Source organism: Moschus berezovskii, chromosome 14, assembly GCF_049115385.1.
Source record: "Moschus berezovskii isolate FMDL1 chromosome 14, NW_MosBer_1.0, whole genome shotgun sequence".
Classification (NCBI taxonomy): domain Eukaryota; kingdom Metazoa; phylum Chordata; class Mammalia; order Artiodactyla; family Moschidae; genus Moschus; species Moschus berezovskii.
Genome location: NC_142473.1, coordinates 68002037 through 68026297, shown reverse-complemented (window position 1 = coordinate 68026297; position 24261 = coordinate 68002037). Strand labels below are relative to the sequence as shown.

The 24261-nt window shown below is 37.0% G+C and overlaps 2 protein-coding genes across 8 annotated transcripts in view; one reads left to right on the top strand and one right to left on the bottom strand.

Annotated features, from left to right (window-relative positions):
• The window catches only part of CSTF3 (cleavage stimulation factor subunit 3), a 66358-nt gene extending 49609 nt beyond the window's left edge, over positions 1-16749 (top strand). The window contains exons 5-21 of one of the 2 annotated variants that reach the window (XM_055423802.2): positions 219-316; positions 1232-1298; positions 1382-1416; positions 1500-1626; positions 3122-3199; positions 3990-4152; positions 6555-6664; positions 7052-7168; positions 7430-7504; positions 8864-9007; positions 9375-9477; positions 10793-10862; positions 12135-12330; positions 14360-14513; positions 15235-15329; positions 15478-15538; positions 16043-16749. In XM_055423802.2, the coding sequence (XP_055279777.1) occupies positions 219-316; positions 1232-1298; positions 1382-1416; positions 1500-1626; positions 3122-3199; positions 3990-4152; positions 6555-6664; positions 7052-7168; positions 7430-7504; positions 8864-9007; positions 9375-9477; positions 10793-10862; positions 12135-12330; positions 14360-14513; positions 15235-15329; positions 15478-15538; positions 16043-16242 (1893 nt within the window). In that variant the 3' untranslated portion in view covers positions 16243-16749. Of the gene's footprint in view, positions 1-218; positions 317-1231; positions 1299-1381; positions 1417-1499; positions 1627-3121; positions 3200-3989; positions 4153-6554; positions 6665-7051; positions 7169-7429; positions 7505-8863; positions 9008-9374; positions 9478-10792; positions 10863-12134; positions 12331-14359; positions 14514-15234; positions 15330-15477; positions 15539-16039 lie in introns of both variants that reach the window. The other variant, XM_055423801.2, reaches the window with a different exon arrangement.
• The window catches only part of TCP11L1 (t-complex 11 like 1), a 48705-nt gene continuing 37829 nt past the window's right edge, over positions 13386-24261 (bottom strand). For 5 of the 6 annotated variants that reach the window (XM_088843232.1, XM_088843230.1, XM_088843229.1 and 2 more), the window contains 2 exons: positions 23641-23820; positions 13386-13682 (listed from right to left, as the gene is read on the bottom strand). In XM_088843232.1, the coding sequence (XP_088699358.1) occupies positions 13642-13682; positions 23641-23820 (221 nt within the window). In that variant the 3' untranslated portion in view covers positions 13386-13641. Of the gene's footprint in view, positions 13683-20087; positions 23821-24261 lie in introns of those variants that run through there. The other variant, XM_055423806.2, reaches the window with a different exon arrangement.

Below are 24261 nucleotides of genomic sequence, written 5' to 3'. Positions count from 1 at the left end.
TTCATAATAAAATTTTGGAAAGGAAAGTAATTATATTCTCCTGACCAAAATTATGAGAATGATTTTGATTATCTAAACAAAATAGAGGGAGTTGTTATTTATTTGTAAGAAGCTAAATTCATGAAAGGAGCTGAATTTGTTTCTTTAATGTTTCATTTCAACTGTGTACATGGGAAATTTATTTAACTGTGGATTCTCATATTTTACTGTATTTACAGCTATTTCAGAGATGCCTTATGAAGGTTTTGCACATTGATTTATGGAAGTGTTATCTTTCATATGTCCGAGAAACCAAGGGTAAACTGCCAAGTTACAAGTAAGTTAAATCAGGATCTTAAGAATGCAACTCATGTCCTAATTTATTCATCTCCTCTCACATCTCTTAACTCTGGAGGATGAAGAAATTTAAGGATTTGAAAAATCAGGATTCTCTGAGAAGTTAGTAAAACATGGGGAAAACCGCTTTAAAGAAAATCACTAGCATTAGATTTATTCTGGAGAGTTGAATCATCCAATCCCCTGTTCTTTATTGAAACACTGTACTTTTGCAGCTCCAGATGACTTTGTTCACAGGCTTGTTGTCAACTTAATAAACGGCATCTTATTGTCATGGCACCACTCTTGGCAGGTTACATTTGTAATGTGCTATTTAACTATTCGAAGGCACCTTTGACAATGGTATTGTTGTGTAATTGACCTCCTCATTAGGACGAACCCTCACCTATCTATCTTTATTGAATATAAATAATGGACCTTCTCAAATGCTCTTTTTGTATGTAACAAATAGGCAAATTATTTCTAGAACCAGAATTCTTTGTTTTCTTTTCTTCCTTAGGCTTATATTGAACAAGTTCTTTCTCCCTAAATTTTACTTCAGAGCTAATAGATCTTCATTCATAACTTACCTTCTTAATCAATGAATCAGATATTTCCCCATTTGAGTCTTCTGCATATAAGATTAGTCAATTTGGAGGTTATACAATTATATAAAACATGGCTTCTATCTTTGATAAGCTTACAAGTAGTAGGTAAAAGAAACAAATATATAAATTAATGACATTAACAAGCTAAACACAAAAGAACACTATACTTGCAAAGATATCATTACCTTTTGTTTATATAAAAGATTTAAATGTTGTTTTGATCCTATGAACAGAAGTTGTGATTATATTTTAGTTACAGATACATTTTAATAAGTTTTTCTAAAAAACATCTTTCATATTTATTTCAGAGAAAAGATGGCTCAAGCATATGACTTCGCACTGGATAAAATTGGAATGGAAATTATGTCTTACCAGGTAGAGTTAAAATTTTCTAATACATACACTTAATAAATTTGAAACTACTAAGAAAAATACTAACATTTTCTTTTATTTCTTAGATTTGGGTGGATTACATCAACTTCTTAAAAGGCGTGTAAGTATTTACATAGTTTTATTTTCTGTGTGAACACTGATTTAGCTATAATATAATTGATGGCATTCCTCATCCAATACCAGGGAAGCTGTTGGATCTTATGCAGAAAATCAGAGAATAACAGCAGTTCGAAGAGTTTATCAACGAGGTTGTGTTAATCCAATGATCAACATTGAACAACTGTGGAGAGACTATAACAAATATGAGGAGGTAAATTAGGACAGAGGAGTTTATCATTATGACAAAGTGATTTTAATTCTCATGCGTTGTGGGTTTGTAGCCTTTCTAATATTAGGTACCTGGGTATCAGTGCTGCATGCGTTTGTTTTCATGTTGATTGTAATGAAAGGACCATCCCTAATGTTTTGAGAGTCTCATGTTACTGTTGAGTTATTTTTTAGAGAGTACTGTAAGAGAATTATGATTCTTACGAAACCATTTTCATTCAGTGCTAGAGTGTACCCACACAGCCACACACACGCGTGCTGCCTCTGGCTCCTGTGAGAGCCCCTTGGTAGTTCCTTGTCTGGTCGCAGTGGTGGGTTGCAGTGCCCCTCCTTCTCCTGGTTACAGTGATGTGACTGTTGCCTTGCAGCTGTGGGATGTGGGGCTGTGGTCCAACGTCTTTGTTTCATAAGCAAGTGATTTATTAGTATTTGTTTGTTTATTTTTGGCTGTGCTGTGTCTTTGTTCCTGCACAGGCTTTCCTCTAGTTGAAGCGAGCAGAGGCTATGCTTAGGCTTCTCATTGCAGTGACTTCTCTTGTGCGGGTGGGCTCAGAAGTTGCAGCTCCCCAGCTCTGGAGCACAGGCTTAATAGTTGTAGTGCACGGGTTTAATTGCTTTGAGGAATGTGGGATCTTCCCAGATCAGGGATCGAACCAGTGTCTCCACTGTGAGGCAGATTCTTCACTATTGAGCCACCTGGGAATCCCCCAAAGAACTTTTAAATTTAATGTGGCTTTTACCTATGAATACTTATGCTGGAATTAAAACTGAGAAAATTTCAAGATATTTATTAATTCATTTAAAGTTTATACTTATAGACTCCTTATATTTTAACATAAATAGTATTAAACTGTATTTCCCAAATAAGAAAAAACTCAGTGAGAAAAGTGGCATTATTTCATATTTTTGCAAATCTCTTTGGTATCTAGCTTAGTAAAGGACACATTTTCATATCTGCTTCTACATTCTATCTGGTATCATACTGAATGTCATATAACTTCTGAAAAACTCCTCTGTATATTTGTGAGAGGAGCAAATCATGTCTCAGTAATATATGAAAATTGTTTTGATCTTACAGACCCTCTGAAAGGGTCTTGGGGAACTTTGGACTACTCTTTGAGAACTACTAGGCATGAATGAAGTTATGCAGACCTAGTTAGAAAAAGGCTTTTAGAACTAAGCCATGGCTATTCACCTAGCTGAATCTGTACATCATTCTTTATTAGTAAAATCATATGTGAAATAATTGACCCTTTCCAAATCATTCCCTATCTTTGAAGCTTACTGCCATCTCATAACATATAGGCAGGTCCTCCTTGATTTCTTAAGCATATAAAGTAATCGAACCTTTATTTTACTAACCAAAAAACCTCTTAAAATAAATAATTGAAAGTTATTTAGCAAATGAATAAACTGTATTCTAATATTAAAATATACTTAATTTTAAAATAATGTACATTTTCTTTTTTTCCTCTAAGGGTATCAATATTCATTTAGCTAAAAAAATGATTGAAGATCGGAGTAGAGATTACATGAATGCTAGGCGGGTAGCAAAGGTATGGAATTCCATCAGGCCACTTACTATAATGTTTGTTATGAGTATGTTATTTACACAGCTTTTCCCATCTGGTGTTACTCAATGTGTTCAATCATTGGCAATCTTAACTAATAACAGTTAATCACATTGTCTGAACAGATGATGTATTTGATATTTAAAGTGAAATACCTCTTTACGGACTTGTAAAAGGATAAAATAGAATAAATCAAGTTTGGAAGAAATTATTTTTTAAAATAGAGAAACAGAGGTTGTAGAGACAAAGTTCTACATGGAATTAATCAAGTAGTTGTTATCCATCCCTCCTATCTGCTCATACATATCTGAATACTGTACTACTGTCTGGTCTAATGACATTGCTCTCAGGGACAGAGTTTTGTCTTGTGTACATTCCTTTCCACTCGGTGACACTGTTAGAAGTTAGGGAAAATAGCCTAATACTATGAACTATTGAAGTTTTAAAAGAAAGTTTCTCTAGAGATGGCAGTAATGATGCCACCAGATCATTAGTCATGTTGATGTGTCAACCTCTCTGTCCTGAGAATGACTTTCTAGATCACTTACAGAGAGGGCCCAGGACTGTTCTGTTCACCTCATCTTGGGAACCTGTTCTTGAGTAATTAATCTTTTATCTTTCTCCCTGCTCTTAAATAGTTTTTAGGTTATATTAACAAAGTAGTATTTGGGGGGAAAAAAGGCATTTTGAACAAAATATTCCAAACTGATCAACTCCATTCCATATATGAGTTGTTCTTCAGCTTACCACAGAATTCTAAATGCTTATTGTCTAGGAATATGAGACAGTAATGAAAGGTTTGGACCGCAATGCTCCCTCAGTGCCTCCTCAGAATACTCCTCAAGAAGCTCAGCAGGTGGATATGTGGAAGAAGTACATACAGTGGGAAAAGAGCAACCCTCTTCGTACAGAAGATCAGACCCTGATAACTAAAAGAGGTAACAAGATTAGCTCTCCTGAGATTCCAATTATATGTATGTTCAGTTCAGTCACTCAGTCGTGACCGACTCTTTGAGACCCCATGAAACACAGCACGCCAGGCCTCCCTGTCCATCACCAACTCCCGGAGTTCACTCAAACTCATGTCCATTGAGTCGGTGATGCCATCCAGCCATCTCATTCTCTGTCATCCCCTTCTCCTCCTGCCCCTAATCCTTCCCAGCATCAGAGTCTTTTCCAATGAGTCAACTCTTAGCATGAGGTGGCCAAAGTATTGGAGTTTCAGCTTTAGCATCCAGGATCAATCTCCTTTAGAATGGACTGGTTGGATCTCCTTGCAGTCCAAGGGACTCTCAAGAGTCTTCTCCAGCACCACAGTTCAAAAGCATCAATTCTTCGGCGATCAACTTTCTTCACAGTCCAACTCTCACATCCATACATCACCAGTGGAAAAACCATAGCCTTGACTAGACGGACCTTGGTTGGCAAAGTAATGTCTCTGCTTTTTAATACACTGTCTAGGTTGGTCATAACTTTCTTTCCAAGGAGTAAGCGTCTTTTAATGTCATGGCTGCAGGCCACTTGATATTATCCTATAGGTTACCAAGGCTGGTTTTTTTTATCCCCAGGCTTTTTTCCTCTTATGTTTCTCAGACTCAATAATTTCTATAGATGTCTTCATGTTCACTGACCTTTATCATATACAGTATGCTGGTGAGCCCATTTGGTGAATTCTTCATTTCAAATATTCTACTTTTCAGTTCCATAAATTTCCATTCTAAGAATTTTTTATGTATTACAATTTTCCTTTTTCTGTTGAGATTTCATGGCCATTACCATCTTTCTCTTTTTATCCTTGGATATATTTAAAATAGTTATAAAACCTTTGTCTGCTAATTCCAACATCTGTGCCATTGAGTGGTTGATTTCTTTTCCTCTTGACTATAGGTCACATTTTTTGTTTTGTCAGAAGTCTGGACATTAAAAAAAAACTTTCTAGACATTGTACAGCTGTGTAAATGATACATAGTAAAGACTAGATACTGTTATCTTCCTCTGAAGAATGCTCAGTTTTATTTTAGCAGGGACTTAAATTACTGGCAGATCTCCTGGACTTTGTGGAGGCTTGGTTTTACAGTGTTAGGTTGAGCCTGCGTTAGTAACCTTTGTCTTACAGTAAATCTCTTAGTCCTGGGATATAGTCTTTACTCCTAAGACAATGGAAAGTTCAAGGTGTTTACTCAGAATCCCTTAACCTGCTGGGAGTCAGATTCCAAACATGGTCTCCATTACAGTGGGCAGCTGATGAGCTATCACTCCAGCTCTTTCAGTTCTTTCTGCTCGGGCTCTTTGTATTTTTTCCTGTGGATGTCTATTTTAGAGTCAGTTAAAAATTTGAGGGCATTTATGTCCAGATTTTCAGCCTCCACCTTCTGTGGTTCTCTTTTGGGGGATTTTCCCCCTTAATTTCCAGTTGCTTTTCTAACCCAGAACTCCATGTCTCTTACCTCAAGCTGGTAAAACTTCAGCATTTGACTTGAGTTCTAGCTATCCCAGAACTATACACACAGGGCTGTGTATTTGAGGGGAATAGCATATTAAATACATGTCTACAATTTTTTTAAATTCCAGTTTTTTAGAGCTCAGGCCTCCCTGGTTTCTTTTTCTTTTGGTCATTCTCTGGTGCCTTCAAATTGTTGCTTTTTGTATTGTTCAGGTGATTTTTTTTTTCCCCCACAAGAGTTAGTCTTATACAGACTACTCTGCCACTGCTAGCTCTAGAATTTGGAACTTAAAAACACTCCTTAATCTTGCCTTGTTCTCTTAGTCTAGCAAGTACTGTTTTCTTTGCCTGCACCATTTTTGTATCTACTCCTGTCTTTCCTGCCTCTACTTACACACACTCTCATCTGACCAGATTCTATCCCTTCTTTAGGTTTCGCTTAGATGTCAGTTCCTTAATGAAGCCTTTCTTGAGTCTCTAAACTATGTTAAGTCCTGCTGCTGTTAGTTAAGAGTACACCATACAGACTTTCCTCATCTTGCTTATTTTTACAATTGTTTTCTTAATATCAATCTTCCCAAAATATTGTCGATTTCTTGAATATAGGAAGTCTTAGTCACTGGTATATTCACAGTGTCTTTCACATTCATTAGCATATAGTTAATACTCAATAAATATTAATTTAATAAATGATAAATGAATGGGTTTGGGTGGATGATAATAATCACTAAAGATTTTTATTTCTAATTATCATTCATTATTGAGGGCCCTGTCTTAGCCTAAAAATTTAGTTGTGATGCTTATATGGATAGGTAAATAATGGATAAATAAATATTTATAAAATATTTTTATAAATAATGTTTATTCTAATTAAATGTTGCAAATGTTTTCTCTTAGTTATGTTTGCTTATGAACAGTGCCTGCTGGTGCTGGGCCATCACCCTGATATTTGGTATGAAGCTGCCCAATATCTTGAGCAATCAAGTAAACTGTTAGCAGAGAAGGGGGTGAGTATTCATTTTTTTCTCCCTTTTTGGTATTTTCGTGGTTTCGATATAGCAATAATTTACTAAAAGTATAAAACTGAATTTTGGTAATAATGTGTAAGAATTTAAATTTTTAATCTTATGTCACTATGAATCTTAGTGACTGTCTTAGGTGATTAGACTACCTTAGAATTAAAATATAATGGCTCTTTTTTAATGTATTAAAGTGATGAATCACTTAGAGTACTTACATGATTCTTTTTTATGCTAAAATAATGAAAGAAGTCTTTGGAATTTTTTAAGAATCCAGAAATGCATGTATGTCCATAGGTATATACATATGAGTCTGTGTTTTATTCTCTTTCATCTACATTAAAATTACTGTAAGTGAGCTTTTTTCTCTCTTAGGATATGAATAATGCCAAATTATTTAGTGATGAAGCTGCTAATATATATGAAAGAGCCATAAGCACTTTATTAAAGAAGAATATGCTTCTTTATTTTGCATATGCAGATTATGAAGAGGTAAGTTAAAACATTTAGAACTTTCTTATAATTGGATTTTTTACTACAGCACTGATATTTTTTTCCTAGCTGCTTCTTTGCCAGACATATTGCTTTTTGAAGACAGAGATAATGGAAAATGAAGTTATTAGTCCTTCGCTCATTATATATTTATACTCAAAGCAGGTGCCTTTGTGGGGTGCAGCCTCTGGATTCCTCAGAGCTCAAATCCTGCTTGTTTTTGAGTATATATTTATATCCACTTCTTCTCTGCCATCTTAGAGTCGCATGAAGTATGAGAAAGTTCACAGTATATATAACAGACTTCTGGCAATTGAGGATATTGATCCCACCTTGGTAAGTAACTTTGTAAATCTCTTTCCCACCTTTGCAGTCTGCTTTTATAAAAAAGTTTTTTAATTTACATAAAGTAAAATTTCCTGTTTTTGTTGAATTGTTAGTTCTATGAATCTTGACTAATAACATAGTCATGGGACAACCGTCACAATTAAAATATAAAACACTTAAATCACCCCACAGAAATTCCCTCATGTGACCCCCTTATAGTCACATATATGTCTCTGTCTCCCAGTCCCTGACAATAACTGAGGTACTCACTGCTCTACTTTTTTTTCAAAGTACAGAAGTATGAAACAGCTACCGTGGGGCTTTTTCTAACACCTTCCTCCTGAGCATAGTTAGAATGCTATGTAATTGTTACTTAATAAATATTTATGTTTAAGTAAATGGAGGCAAGAGAAACCAACATTCTGGGAAGCAGTTGGACAGGAACTCACTTTATCCTGAATTCTACTCTGTAATAGTGGTTTTCAAAGGCACTATTTTTGCAAAAGTGCAGTGGAACTCTTTCAATGGGAGGGGAAGTGGACAGGCCAATGCATGGGGCTCTAGACCCTCTGCCTCAAGTCAACTACAGATCTGTTCCTTTTTTGTTTGTTTACCTTAGGGTTCCACTGCTTGCGTTTAGTCATCTTTTTAAAATTCGTTTAGCAGCCTGCATCTGTGCTATGCACTGTGCTAGATTCCAGCAGTATAATGACAAGTTAAATTTCATTCCTCAAGTAACTCATAGTTCATTCATCTGGGCAACGAGGTTTGGCATCATCAAAACTGGGCCAATGAGGCGCCTACTCATAGTCACCCTGTGTATAGTCCACAGACCTTTGTTCATTGAATAAATATTGCATACTCATTATGTGTTAGGTACTTTGTTAGTGCAAAGTATAAAATGATTCAGTTTATCAATGAAGTTACATTACATGTTCTTTAGAAAATAGAGTAGTGGGTTTTTAAAGCAGTAAGTCAAGAAATTCTAGTATTTTCTAGTATTTTCACTTTTATTCCTTCTTAAGGTTTAATTAGCGTGTTTGGAATTAGATGATTGTAATGATTATAAAACCTTGTGAATATACTAAAAATCACAGAATTATACATTTAAAGGGTGAATTTTGTGCTATGTGAATTATATCTCAAAAAAATTAATTTGCGTGCATCTTTAATACCAGAAAAAAATTGCTTATGGATTTAAATAGTGCAATATCTATAATCTTATTGATACTTTTCAATTTCTCAGGTATTCAAATTGCTTTCTTATACAGCACAACATGTTAGTATAGAAGTATGGTGAGCCTGTATTAGATGCCACAGGCATCACGTTCTACCTAATCTATAGAAAACAAATACTTTTTTGCATAGGTATATATCCAATACATGAAATTTGCAAGAAGAGCTGAAGGTATCAAATCTGGAAGAATGATATTTAAAAAAGCAAGAGAAGATACCAGAACCCGCCACCATGTCTATGTTACTGCAGCACTCATGGAATATTACTGTAGTAAGGTAAGTCCTGAAATAAAATATAAAGATAGAATAATTTCCTTTATCTGAGATAAATTAATTAAAAGAAAGGCAATCCTAGTTTCTGTCATTAAACTTTAATTCTTCTGTATCATAAAGGAGACCTAAGTGAATCTGTGTAAAATTACATGGAGCATCATTCATATCCCCTCTGCCTGCTAATTTATACTTTATTAAACTCCGTATTTCTGAATCTAAATCCCCTGAATGGTATTTAATGCTGCAGTTTTTACATGATTTTAATATCCTTTTTAATTCTTAATGTACTTAGTCATATTTAAATGTAGTTTTAATATTCTTTGAGTATCTTATCTGATGGAAATCAGTACTTTGCTTTCTTTATTTCTAGGACAAATCTGTTGCCTTTAAGATTTTTGAGCTGGGGCTAAAGAAATATGGAGACATTCCAGAATATGTCCTGGCCTATATTGACTATCTTTCTCACCTCAATGGTAAGTAGAGTCTAGATGTGTAATGGTTAATATTAAACCATCAATGTCATTCTTTGAAATTATGTTCCTGGAATTTTTCCCTCTGCAGAATGGTCTTTAATTCTGCAACACAATCCCAATAAAGCCGCAAATCTCAAGCCATGAAAACTCAAAGATGCCCAAGTAGTAGAGTAAAATGCTGTGAGGCTACTGGGGAAGAGATTTAAAAAAAGAAACATTATGTTTATGAGCATCTTTATCTTTATTTTTCTATCTTGTTATAATAACAATAATGGCAATCCTTTATTGGGTTCCTACCTTACACCAGGCACAAGGCTAGAGAATTGGTATACGTATGTATATATCTCATTTAGTCAACCTAACCACACCACAATCCAGGATATGTAATTTCTTGACTAAAAATGACCTGGTATAAAAACTGATTTAAGAAAGAAATATAAAAAGTTGTGTCATGTAAATAATTAGATGTAAACTTAGATATCACAGGTGTATGTTAATGATTTTAATGATATTTTAGCTAAATATAACATTCTGTCTACCTAAATAGTAGAAAAGAATAAAACTTAAAACATGACTTGGTATTTCAATTTAGTGATTCTACTCTCTGGAAGAGGACTTAACTCCAGAAAGTGAGTCAGTGGAGCATTTAATTAAAAAGAAATTTCTTGTATGAAATGAATGTTCCTCACTTAGCAGCAGCAGCAGCAGCACCAGTTTTATATTATTTTGCTTCATTTTTTAGAATAGTTACTAGTATGTATAATATTTTTTACTGTAAAATTGAGGATGGAATCTGATGTCAGCATTGTTGTTTAGTCACCTCGTCATGTCTGACTCTTCTGTGAGTCCATGGACTGTAGCCTGCCAGGCTCCTCTGTTCATGGAATTCTCCAGTCAAGAATACTGGAGTGGGCTGCCATTTCCTTCTCCAGGAAATCTTCCCAACCAAGGGACTGAACCCACGTCTCCTGCATTGCAGATGGATTCTTTATTGCTGAGCCACCAGGGAAGCCGAATGTCAGCATTATTATCTTCTAAAATCATCCATGTTCATCCACCACCCCATCCACCTATTCAGTACCTTTTGTTTAGTATGGTCTGGCTTCTAGTTACAGGTCCATTACTCAGTTAACAATGAGCCAAATCAGTTCACTTCATCTTTTTGAACCTCAAGCTTCCTCATATATAAATACTGGTTGTGATAATACTTAGACCCCTCTGCATAAGATTTTTATGAGGATTCAGTGAGATAATGCTTTGTTGAATTATAGAACTAAATTTTTAAAAATATTTAAAATTTTCTTTAATATCCTAGAGGACAATAATACTCGAGTTTTGTTTGAACGAGTTTTAACATCTGGAAGTCTTCCTCCTGAGAAATCTGGGTAAGCCATTGTGAAAACTTACTGGTCAGGGTCTAATGGTAGCTTTAATACTTGAACTGTAGTCTATGGGATGAATGTTTGCTTGTTGTGAGTCTAAGTTTCAGTAGAAATTTCCCTTCTCTTTTGAAGTTTCATTTACAAATGGCTGCCTGCAATATTTTCATACCTGTTTAAGATTTGTTAAAAAAATTTTTTTGCATACTGACTAGGATTATTTTGAGAGATGCCTTAATAATTTGTTTTTTTTTTTAATATATTTTAATACATTTTTCTCTATATCCCTACAAATTAACATGGACAAATTAGGGCAGAGTTCTGAAATTTTTGTATCTCTTAAGAGCAAAGACTCTTACAAAATGAGTTTGCTTGACAGGTTATATCCCTGATTTATGGTTTTGACTCTGTCCGTTATACCAGAGGAACAACATGGTATAGTGGTACAGTGAAAGTAGTAAGGCTTAGTCTTGGGTTCAAATTCCAACTCAGTCAGCTATACCTTGGGCAGGTTTCCTGACTTTCCCAATTCTTACTTTCTTGTTGAGTAGCAATAGTGTCTACCAGTATAGAAGTTTTGTGATAGTCCCCTACCTAGCATAAAATAGGAAGTCACTGTATTACTTTAGTACAGAGGTGCTTGCTGGCATTTTAAGTGAAGTCTCAGAGAATTAATTTTGGCTGTTAGAACAGCAGTGAGGCACTAATTTGTCCCCAGTGATCCCTATTAATGGGAAAAAATAGAGAACAATCATGTTAGATTTTGAAATATATTTTTATTCATACATTGCACAAAGAATGTATTCTGTATTTTAATTCATGCCACTACAAAATGGTGAAGTCATATCATTCAGGAGAAATTGGAAATCTAGGTTCCTTTTCAGCTCTTCCCCACCTAGAGTTTACTGTCTCTAGGATAAATGTCTCATTGACCACAAATGATAGGAAGTAGGCTAAATAAGAAAAAACTAAAAAAACAAAAAAACCTTAAATATGAAAGTATTTAGGGTGAAAGGTTATGATGACTATAATTCACTTTCAGATACTTAAGTGAAAACATGGGGAAGCAAATGTAGCAAAATATTAATGATGACTGAATCTAGGTAATGGAATATAGGTATTCATTATGCTACTCTATGTTTTGAAGTTTAGAAATCTTTATAATAAAAAAAAATAGATTCTTATAGTTTAAAAAAGGGGGGAGGAAGGGAACTGGCAGATTTTTATAAGTCCCAAACCCAGGATAGTGAAGTATTGATTATATTTATTTTCCTACAGAGAAATCTGGGCCCGATTTCTAGCTTTTGAAAGTAATATTGGTGATCTAGCTAGTATACTCAAAGTGGAGAAAAGACGGTTTACAGCATTCAAAGAAGAGTATGAAGGCAAAGAAACAGCTTTACTGGTAGACAGATACAAGTTCATGGATTTGTATCCTTGCTCTGCAAGTGAACTAAAAGCACTCGGGTATAAGGTATGTACTTGGGCTCATGATGTGTGTGATGTCTTTACTTTCCCAATGTTTTAGAATAGTTCATGGATAAACTTTAAAGTAAACTCTGAAATTGAAATTAGTTTTAGAATAGATTTGCAGAATACAAAAAGTTCAGGGATTTTCCTTGGGTTTGTGAAATATTATCAACAGTACTGAACAAAATGAGAATTAAAATGAGATTTAACAAACTTTCATTCTTTGCCTGAAATTGTCAATGCCTTATATCTTACATTTTGTGGGCAGGTCGAAGAGGGAAGAAAATCTGAATGTCACTTAGGTTAGTTTTTCTCTAACAGTTCTTAAAACTGAGGAGTGTGTTTTGATAGATCTTAAACCAAATGTAATTCCTGCTATGTATGTTGTAGATATAATGAAGAAACTTTATAGTTTGGTAAATCCATAAATTTCTTTGAAGTGTTTGTATCTTTAAACAGGGCTCCTTCAGTGGAGGCCTTTAGGAAATTATTTCATCGGCCAAAAATTTCATTCCAGTTCTGGAACAAAACTGGAACAAACTTTTTGGTCAATCGAACAGCTTATCTAGGAATGGAACTCCTCTATTTGGACTACTGCATCATTAAGAAAACAGATCTGGAACCTGACCTCTTTCAGGCCAAAAGGAAAGATTAATGGCCTAGAAATAGCCCTTGGTGAGAAAACCATTGCTCTATTACTGCTTGATTTTTCTGTGTCAAGTGAGCAAAGACCAGGTGAAAATCCAAGGGGAAGCTGTGTCCACAAGAGTTCTGGACTGCTGGTCTCCTTAAGCCAGCCGGCATTAGGATGTTCCTCACCATCGTTCTTCACTTCCTCACTGCCCTCTTTTAGCCTGAGTCTCATTGGTCTTGTGTCTGAACCAGATTGAAATAAACTTCCGACCTTTTCATTAATGGAAGCTCCAGTTGTATGCCAGCCCCATATTCCTGTTCTGAACTAGGGTTACTGCTCAGGGATGAGGGGATTCTGCTCCCGGTTTAACGCATTCTTAATGAAAAGTCAAAGGCATTTTTAAGACTGTTATGTGGAATCTTTGCCAAGTTGAACATGGAAATTAAGGAAGTTAATGAAAATATCTTCATGAATTTTCCATCTTGTATTTCTGTTTCTAAAATGTGTATTTGGGAAGGATCATTATGCTTCTGTGTGTGGTACATAAGTAAGAGTGGGAAAGAGAAAAAAAAGCAATTCTCAGTGGGTGTCCTCATTTAGATTTGCCACCAGCTGCATATGAGCAAGTTTTGAGAACATGAAATTCGCTTATATCCCTTGATGCTGGCAAAACAGGCTCTCTCAGAGAGTTGCTCTCAGCTCTGGCAGGCATTGCTGGGACACTGAAAAGAAGACAGAATGGGTGTGAGGTCAGAGAGGCCTGTGCTCTCAACTCCTCTGTCAGCTTCTTAACCAGATAACCTTGGAGATCGCAGAACCTCTTTGAGCATTAGTCCCTTCTGTAAAATGGAGGTGATCCTATCCACCTCCTCAAAGAATGAGTGAACGGCAAAAATTGACAAACAGTGGTTAATCAACAAACATTCCTTCTCCCCTGTAACAGTATTTGGGAATAATTTTTCATTTCATTAGCAAAATCTTATGAACTAACGTAAGTGATAAGCTTTGTTAGGTTTCATGAAAGAGCACCTTATTTAATCAGCTTCTTCACTTAGAGAATCTGATGGATAATGTTCAGTGTTAGTGGAAAGGAGATATCAGATTTTCTTCCAAATTACCCCACCTCTACCTGGTATCTATTACCTACCAGGTATATACATCTACCCGGTATGTATTACCTACAAAAGGATCCTACAATTGTCCCACCTGGTGACACTGAGTCTAATGACTCTTAACGCTTGTCAGTCTTCACTATCATGGAAGTTCTTGCTTTCCTTTCTCCATTCTCGCTGTGGTTTTAACCCAGTTATTCAGTGTGTCCTCAGGAGTGTAGCATTGCACAGTTCTACTCTGTAAGTCCCTTTTTCAGGTTTAGGATTCTTCTCTTCTGCATTTTCAGGATGTCTCCCGTGCTAAGCTAGCAGCTATAATTCCAGACCCAGTTGTAGCTCCTTCTATAGTGCCTGTTCTGAAAGATGAAGTGGATAGAAAACCAGAATACCCTAAACCAGACACTCAGCAGATGATTCCATTTCAGCCACGACATTTAGCACGTAAGCCATGACTTTAGATCCAGTACTGTGACCTCAGTTTGTTTGTTGGTTTAAAGCCAGAGGTGTGTGGGGGTTGGGGGGGGCAAAGTAATGTCACCTTTCCATTGTAGGTTAATAATTAGACTCAGGGTCACTAATGACAACTGATTTGGCTATAATCTTTGAATCAAGATGAGTTTAAAATGTCTTAAACAAAAAACCTCACTGATCCAGGTTGCAGTAGCCCATTTGGCAGTGATACTTAAAAGAGAGATTTCTGAAACGCTGCTGCGTACAGGCTGCCTGCACAACTGGAGACCTACTCTGGTGATATTTGGCATTGTTTACAGTACTAACAGGTCTCTGAGTTCTATGTGAACAGGGCCCTTACGATGAAATACATTACTGCATAACTGACTTTAAATGGGCTTGCTGAAAAAATGACTTGTGAGGCTTAGATATGATCTTTGACAAAAACTGACTAACTCAGGTTCTGGGTCATCTTATGCAAAGTCACTCGTTTACTTTTCTGCCTCCCAGTGGCCGTGAGGTTGAGACTGTTTTCACTGTCTCACCCACTTGAGTTTGGTCAAACATATAAAACACTAAAAACATTTTAAGATGTCCAGAACACAGCAACATAGACTCTTTGTACATAGTAATTTATGTACAAATTACTTATGTTAGTTATGACACGTGTAGAAATTCTTCCGTCCCATTCCTATATTCCTTTCTCTTACAGCTCCAGGCTTACACCCTGTCCCTGGTGGAGTGTTCCCAGTACCACCTGCAGCAGTTGTTTTAATGAAACTTCTCCCACCTCCTATTTGTTTCCAGGTTTGTTCACCATTTTCATGACAGATATCTGCTCTATGGGTAGATACAGTAATTATGTACTTTTTCTCTTTTATCATGGGAAATACAAAGTGGGACTATTTTAACTTGTCAGATTATTGGGGATTAAGTTTTCTTTGTGTCAAAATAGGGTCCTTTTGTACAAGTGGATGAACTGATGGAAATTTTCCGAAGATGCAAGATACCAAATAGTAAGTGATCAGGCTCCATTTTTAGAGTGGAATTCACATTATTGTCTTCAAGACAGGAGAGATCGCCACTGAAGTTTCCAAAACCAGCTAGCCACCTTGCAGCAGTACAGCGACACCTCACAGGGGTCAAACCCTCTTTGGTACAGAGAGGCCAGTTCACGTTCTAATTCTGCTAAAAAAAAGTATCATAAAAAGCTTATCTTTCCTATTCTTGTGAACATCCACTATCAGATTTTGCTTATGAAAACTTTATTAATTTTAACCGTAGTTTTTTTGTCTTGATTTAGTATCAGTAGTACTGTCTCAGAATTTGCTAGTAGGAGGCTACAGAATGATAAAGTATCCAAAGCAGTACATAATTCCTTCACAGCATACTTTTTTTTAAAATTGGGCTGTAGTTACTTTACAATATTGTGTTAGTTACTGCTCTATAACAAAGTGGATGACACAGTAGCATACTTCTAAATACCCACCAACAGTCCTTTTGTTTTGCTTCCATAGCAGTTGAAGAAGCTGTGAGGATCATTACTGGAGGAGCCCCAGAGCTCGCCGTAGAAGGCAATGGCCCAGTGGAAAGTAATGCAGTGCTCACGAAGGCTGTCAAAAGGCCCAACGAGGATTCAGATGAAGATGAGGAAAAGGGAGCTGTGGTTCCCCCTGTTCATGACATTTACAGAGCAAGGCAGCAAAAGCGAATTCGGTGAAGCAGGTGTAGCAGCTGCCTCAGAAGAAAACTCTTATCCTTTTGCCTCTAAGTCATATGTTTAAAAGAGACAGTGCTTTGTTACAAGGTTCTTGGAAACAAAGTTGAATTGTCATTGGTGCCTCTATCAAATGGTTCTCGAGAACAACCAACCAACCTACATGAATTTTAGGATTTGGAACAGACCTATGCTCTAAGCAGAATTACGTTTTCAAAAGTGTGAGAACAGTACTAAGTGGCAGAACCACATTTTGTTCCCACTTCAAGGGTGTCTTGTATGTACAACTTGAAGACTTGTGGATTTTCAACAGTTTTATTTTAAAAACTGGATGGCTTATGATTGTAAAGCATTTTATCACATTTTCTGAAAACAGCTGTTTTTGGTTTGCCTATGTAGAGTCCTGCCTTATTGTTCGTTTTATTTATGGCAGAATGTACGGAATCGGTTTTGTAGTTTAACATTTTAAAACAATCCTTTAAAAAATAAAAAGGATCTCAAAAAAAGTCATGTCTCCTGCTGCTGCTTTCATTCACATTTGAAATAGCAGCTTATGTTATTTGGCCAATACAGTTTAAAAATATATGTCAACAGTACAAAGAAAAGTCATCTTGTATTTACCATATATACAACTATTGTCCTTTCCTGGTCTTTTTTGCTACTATTTGAAAACATGAGGGATCCATTTTTAAGAGGTAAATTAAACATTTTAGAAATCCTCAAATATGAATGCATTTTCCCCAAATTAAATCTGAGGGAGACTGTGAGATATTTTATCTTTCATCTCTCCTAAAAGTGACATAAGTGTGGGTATTCCTTTAATCACTCAACTGTCTTGCTCTCACATGTATTTCAGTGTTCAAGAACATTTTTTTTCAAGAGCTAAACAAAGATAAAAACTATTGGCTGGCTGCACTGGCCCTCTGCAATGGTCCAAACTCAGTTTGTGGAGTGTGTTTTGCTGTGAATAAATCCACTTCTTACCTATCAAAAAAAAGGAATAAAACTGTGGCCAAGTAACCAAAAACTGATTGCTGCTGCTGCTGCTAAGTCACTTCAGTCGTGTCCGACTCTGTGCGACCCCATAGACAGCAGCCTACCAGGCTCCCCTGTCCCTGGGATTCTCCAGGCAAGAACACTGGAGTGGGTTGCCATTTCCTTCTCCAATGTGTGAAAGTGAAAAGTGAAATTGAAGTCGCTCAGTCATGTCCGACTCACAGCGATCCCATGGACTGCAGCCTACCAGGCTCCTCCATCCATGGGATTTTCTAGGCAAGAGTACTGGAGTGGCTTGCCATTGCCTTCTCCGAAAAACTGATTACACTGAGCAAAAATTTATCCTTAAAAAGTAAGTCAGAAGAATTGCTTTGCTCTGTTAGGAGCATTACCTCCTCTAGATTCATTTTTAGAAAACTAGACCAAAAACAAGTTGAGCCCTGAAGATTGTGATTCAGAATAAAGACTAAAAAATAAGGACCCAAAAAAAAAGAGGAAAAGTATTAAGGCTCTAAAGAGACAATCTTACATATTGGGTACACAATTTAGAATTTGAATTCAAGTGTGATTAAATTTCAGCTTCAACTATTTCTACAAATGAAAAAAAGTTGTATCAGTTTCTTATATAAACTTATTACCTAAGTTGATCACAAATGTGTCTCCATTATTTTACCAGTAAAGCTGAGTAAAATTTCCTTAAAACAAAGTCAGCTTTACCTCAGATTTTTAGTATCATTTTTAAGCTGTGTGGGTTTTCTTTTTAATACCATGGTTGTCAACAATACACTCTGAAAGGCACAAGTAGTACCATATAGCAGACTTTAAAATATAGAGATATGGGACCTTTCCTGGAGTGCTACCATCGGGTAGTGTATTAAAGAAGACAAACCGATTTCAAATACCTGTAATGGTCTGTAAGAGTGTTTCCATATGAGCAAACAAAGTCATATGATTATGCAAGGAAAATCCTTGAAATTTAGTTCCAAGGATTAAAAAAAAAAAAATCCTTTTTTTCTTTTAAGCATTGTAACAAGAAAACACACATACACACCCCTACCTACCTTGGTGAAAAGTGCTACTAAGGACTGTTAAGGCCATTTATATGTATTATAATTGCTCCTACTGCATTTATTTCTAAGATTTTTCCCCCTAGAAATTACATGACATTTAAACTTCAAACAGATTATTTCTTGTTAAGAAGAAAACATTTTCTTAATCTATATATGTATGTAGAACTTAATGTTCTATCTATATATATGAACTTTTGGTTTTTAGTATGATTCTGTGTGAATGTTTGATAATTCCTTCATCTGACATCAAGTAGCATGATGTTAGAAATTTGAACTCACTTTTGGAACTCTGTGCAGACTCCTATAGTGTATGTATATATATATAGCCAGTCCTACATGTCCAAGGACTCATATATCCATATTGCTGGACGCAGAGAAATTACCAAAAGATATTCATATCTTTCCTCCATAAAAATAATGATAGCATCTCCCCACAATTCTAGAACTGGATAAAATTTAAGGACCATAAATCCTTCCTAAACAAAAATCAGTCAAACTGGCTTTTAGCACTAAATTTCAAACAAGAGGTTTTATCTATGTAGCCACGTAAAGTAAAAGGTTATAGCTACCTAGTAAATATAAAAGTGATCAAATTGTACTACTGGAAAAGAACAAAAATATAAACCACTTTTGTCAGCATGTTGACCGTGGGGGATAATTATGAATTTATTTGTTAACTTTATAATCCTCTACGGGCATATACTTAATATGTAAAACTAAGAGTTGATTTACATGATAGTAAAATTAAAATCACCATGTTCATAAATTTTGGTTTTTACAATTCCCAAAGCAAACTTCATTAAAGTTGGTGGTTCTTACTTGACTGTGATGTGCAGCAAGTGCAGTTATATTTTATTCAATACAAATTTCAGAATTCTTGAATGGTTAATTCATGCCAAGTTAACAAAACTCAGGTACCATATTACTGATTTAGGTAAAACTTTAAATATTTAACAGAAGTTAGCTTATCAGCTCTGGGAATAAAAGTTAAAACAATTCCATGTACTAAATTTTCTTCCCTGTCCAAGATGTGACCAAATTTCTGCTTTGAGCCCACAGCAGGCAGTACTTCAGAAAGTAGAGGCAATGAGAATGAGAAAGGAAAAAAAGTGTTACTTTGATTTTAAGGTTGCTTTTAAGCCAAAAATTGCACTTAAAGATTCTCAATGTTTAGTTCAGATAGGTTGTTGTTTAGTCACTAAGTCATGTCTGACTCTTTGTGACCCCATGTAGCCCGTGCCAGGCTCCTCTGTCCATGGGATTTTCCTAGGCAAGAATACTGGAGTGGGTTGCCATTTCCTTCTCCCTACCCAGGGGTCAAACCCACGTCTCCTGCATTGCGGGCAGATTCTTTACCACCTGAGCCACCAGGGAAGCTAGGCTTAGTTCAGATAAAACAAATACAAAAATGGTAAAGTCTGTCTGACTGTTGATACCAACGCCAGACACAACTGATTTCTAAATTAAGTGACATTCCATCAAATCAGGCCTTTTGAACTATGAGTTAGTTCAGAAGGCAACATAGGTAAGACAGAAATCCACACTAAAGGCAGTTTTAGGTAAAATTCTGCCTGCTCAGGTTTCTGACACATTTCTAGGACTCTTAACTTTTTCTGAAAGTATCAGTGAACATTCGATAGGTTAATAGAGGATTTCAGGCTTAAAAGTTGCCCCCTTCCCCGTCCCATGAAGGTGCTTTGAAAACTGAATAAAAAGGCAAACCATTAAAAAAAAAAGGTAAACAATTAAAATAGGTATATAAAACCCAGTATAAATACACAATTGCAAACGTCATTGTAATTCTTTATTTAGGTTTTCAATGAGATAGTGCCTTTTAATATGAGTTTCATAGACTATCATCCACTACCATTCAGTCATCCGTTCATTAACTTCAAATAATATGGAGGTGGAAATGAGAAATCCCTGGAGTGCAGGCGAGTGGCAGCGTATGAGAGAAGTAAGACTGCAGTTCTGGTACAGAAGAGATGATAAATAACAGTCTTGGGACAGGATGGGAGGAAAGCCTTCCCTAGAGGCCTGTAAAACGTGCTTGACTGAAGGAGCTTTGACCCACAGTCGAATCTGTCATCACCTACAGGCAAAAGGTTACAATACTCTCCTTTGTTGCTAATAAAGCCATTTATAGTTCTTTTGCGTGTACAAAGCATTCTAATATCCATTACCAAATTTAATCCTCACAGGAAGTGTGAATTAGTATTCTTGTTTTACAGAGCCTAAGGAAGAATGGCCCAATATCACATAACCTTGCAAGAAGGCAACAGAGGAAAGACTCAACCCAGACCTTCCTCTGTGTCAGGATCTTTCTGCACAGCTCCACCGCAGTCTAATTCAGTTACTCCAGTCAAGTTTATCACAGAATGTCAGAACTGAAAGGCCCTTTTCTAGTCCTTTCATTTTGGAGGTATTGAAAATGGGTCCCGATTTGCTCCAGCTAACCACATGACAGAAACGGGATCAGAACTCTGGTTTCTTGACAGCTCTCCGTCTTCCCACTCTACTATTCTGCCTCAAAAGAAATACAAATGTTTTACATACACGTCAGGGCATGTCAAAAGATCACGGGAACTCAAACAGCAAACACCTATTCACTCCCTTGAAATTCAGCAGGAAAGTAGGCTGCTCTCTTCCCAGGAATCTTAAGACTTTGGAGAAATTAAAATAAGCCACAAAAACAGAACTGCCAAATAAGCCATTCCAAATCGTCAGCCAGTAATGTGCACGTTATATGCCTATTGAGTCAAACTTTTTAATAACTTTTCTTCAGAGAAAAAGTTGCTATATACCTGTCCACTGCATTAATCAGTGTAACTCTTAAGTATATTTTTAGGGTTACATTACAATACATAAACAATCACATTTTACAGCTTGCTTTAGAATTAATGAGATTAAAAAAAGAAAAATACATACAGTGAGACCCCACCCCACCAGTCACCTAATCAATTGACAGCGGACTTCTAGACATTTATTCACTCATTCACTCATTTAGGAAACTATCAGAGAAATCAAACTGACCTGCTGATAGCAACCCAGCTCTCAAGGCGCTCAGGTCTACCTACTTGTAGTGAAGTACTATTGCCAAATAATCTTAGCACTTCCATAAAGATATGTTTTTCACAAACCCTTTTAGGCAGGAAACCATGTCAAATTCAATCAGCATGCAGTATATATATAAAACCAGTTCCATTCTGAATTTATATGCCAAAGGTATTTTGTCTTGGAGGGACAAAATACCCTTTGGTGGGGGGAGTTCTAAGTAGATGCTTAGCAAACATTTCCTGAGTGACTAAATAACTAAACGAATTTTCCTGGCCCTTAGTGATAATCCTATGAGATTCCAGGAAGAAAAACTAGCTCACTTATCTTCAAAGAGCAACAGCAAAACAATTCAATATGAATGTCGTGATTCTGAACTTTACCGTCTTCATTCTGGCTCTTGTAGAATTCCACCAGGGGACACTGAGGTAGTGGCGGCCACAGGAGTCTGTGAAGCTCCCTGTTACATGGGCATCAAGATTTCAAACTGTCCAAACGTCAATCTATCCATGTAGGAACCCATGAGGGGGAAAAATCTACTAAGAGTTAATTCTTAGAAAAGAAAGCAGAATGAAGAACCCTGGAGATTTAGGGAAAATGACTACAGGAGGTGGTGGTCCGCCCTGCATCTGTGGGGGTTACACCCCTCTCCCACATCCTTGGATGGGGTGGGGAACCCCTGAACACAGTGGAGGCAAGCAAGAGTGCCCCCCACCCCGCCCACTGAACCTCATTCTCTGCCACCAGTGAGCACAGCTGCCACGGCAGCCTGACCTCCAGGAACAATTCCAGAGGTGACCTCACTGAAGGTGCTACAGAAGGTGTGGTTTTGTTCTTTAAAAGTTCTACTTACTGAGCTTTTAAACCTCTTCCCAGGAAACCAGGGATTTGTCCTTGAGCCTAAACTTTATTAATATGACCTCTGACCATGGAACCCAGCATACATTTCTGACTGCAAGTAAAAATATTAGAGTGCAGTCTGAAGCAAATAGATGGGGGAATCACATCCCTCCCAGTATAACCGGTAGCTCCTCTGGAACCTGGTATCACTAGATGGTCCACAGGGTAGATGTTTCCCCAGCCCTGTCCCCAGCTCCACCCCTGCCATTATGGGCTTGAATGAAGGGGTTCCTTGCATGGTGCCACCACCCCTGTGGTTCTGGCAGCCGGGGATCACCCCAATGACTTCACAGTTAGGGTTTCTACCATAACATCCCTATCTAAGATAACATTTATATTTTAACAAAACAGGTCATCTGTGAGACCCCAAGCTTCCCTTTCAGCTACAGGGTATGTCAGGAACTCTGGTCATTCAAGTTCCTAGATAAACACTGCTCAAAAACCAGAGATTTCCTATAACGTCATTACCTGAGAAGTAAGTGAGCTTATGCTGTTTTAATCTGAAAACACTTAAATCCAATTCTGGAATTCGAATTCAGTCAATACCTCGAGGTGTTGTATCAGAGTGAACTTTTCAGTAAAAACTTCCAATATCTGTCTTCTTTTATATTACACTAACATATTATTAAAAAAAAAATTCCTCAACTTTCAAGACATAAAAATCAAAGAATTTTCCATTCTCTACATCCCATAAACACTATCATCCAGGTTCAGAAGTAATTTTGTACAAAAGAGGAAGCTTTTTTAAATCAAATATTACTAACTCCTCTAAACTGAAAGGATTCTAGGGCTCTGGCTAGGCCAGGAGGGGAGAAAGCAATAAATAACTGGGGATGGAGGGGGGCAGATAGAAGGCAGTACGATTCATAAAGTTCTTCTAACATAAAATTCCTGAAGGGAGGAGGGGCGGGCTGTGCAAGAGAGGGGCGAGTCTAAACGCATCGTGGCTTGGCTTCTTTCACTCTGGGGTGGCTGTCAGATACTCTCAAGTGTCTAAAAGAAAAACAACCCAGATGGCAGAAGAGCGGGCCCAGACTCCAGGGAGAGACAGGCAGCTACAACCATGATACACTGGGGGTGGAGACACAGGACGGTCCTGTTAAAAGCTGAGTGCTACCTACGAAACTCGGGATAACAAACAGCTGCTCTGATTCGTAAACCTGCACTCATAAATACAAACCCCCAAAAGAGAATTCAGTGCATTTTCCAACAAGCCTTCTCAACACTGATACACAATATTCTTCCTTTTGGAATCAGTGCTATTAAACAGAAATGCACTAAATAGCCATTTTCCAAAGCCACATTACAGCTGAGAACAGGTCGAGCGAGTAATACTGCTGCTAGAGGGACCATACGTGTTAGGATCTGGCGAGGATCTTACTGAGGATTGCGTCATAGTAGGGACTGAACACCATCTTGTTATAGTTGACCAGGCGCACGAACTTAACGGCAACTTCCTCCAGCTCTTTTTGAATCGGACCCAATCCCCCAGGGGCTATGGGCGATGGCTTCTGATGACTTGAGGCAAGGTAGGTGTCTAAGAAAGTCAGGATTCGGGAATCTGTGATTGAAGAGAAAGCAGATGTTTGTTTACTAGTCAAGGGCGACTTTACAAACTTCTGTTGATGCTTCAGTTTTTAGCTTAAACATCACCTTTTTGAGAAAGTCTTCCCTGATCACCCTGGGGCACCTCCCACTTCTGAACATTCATCCCTTTGCTAATGTTTCCTCCACGGGTGGGACCATGCTCCTCTTGTCTAGCACCCATTGCCTGCCATGAGACCCGGCCTCCAGGCAATGCCCCAAATTATATACTTGGAAAGCAAGGGTAAATGTATGGATGATTAAGGAGAGTCTAGGGTACTGACAATTTGATCTCTGGTGCCTCTGCCTTTTCTAAAACCTGCTTGAACATCTGGGAGTTCATGGTTCACATATTGCTGAAGCCTGGCTTGGAGAATTTTGAGCATGACTTTACTAGCGTGTGAGATGAGTGCAATTG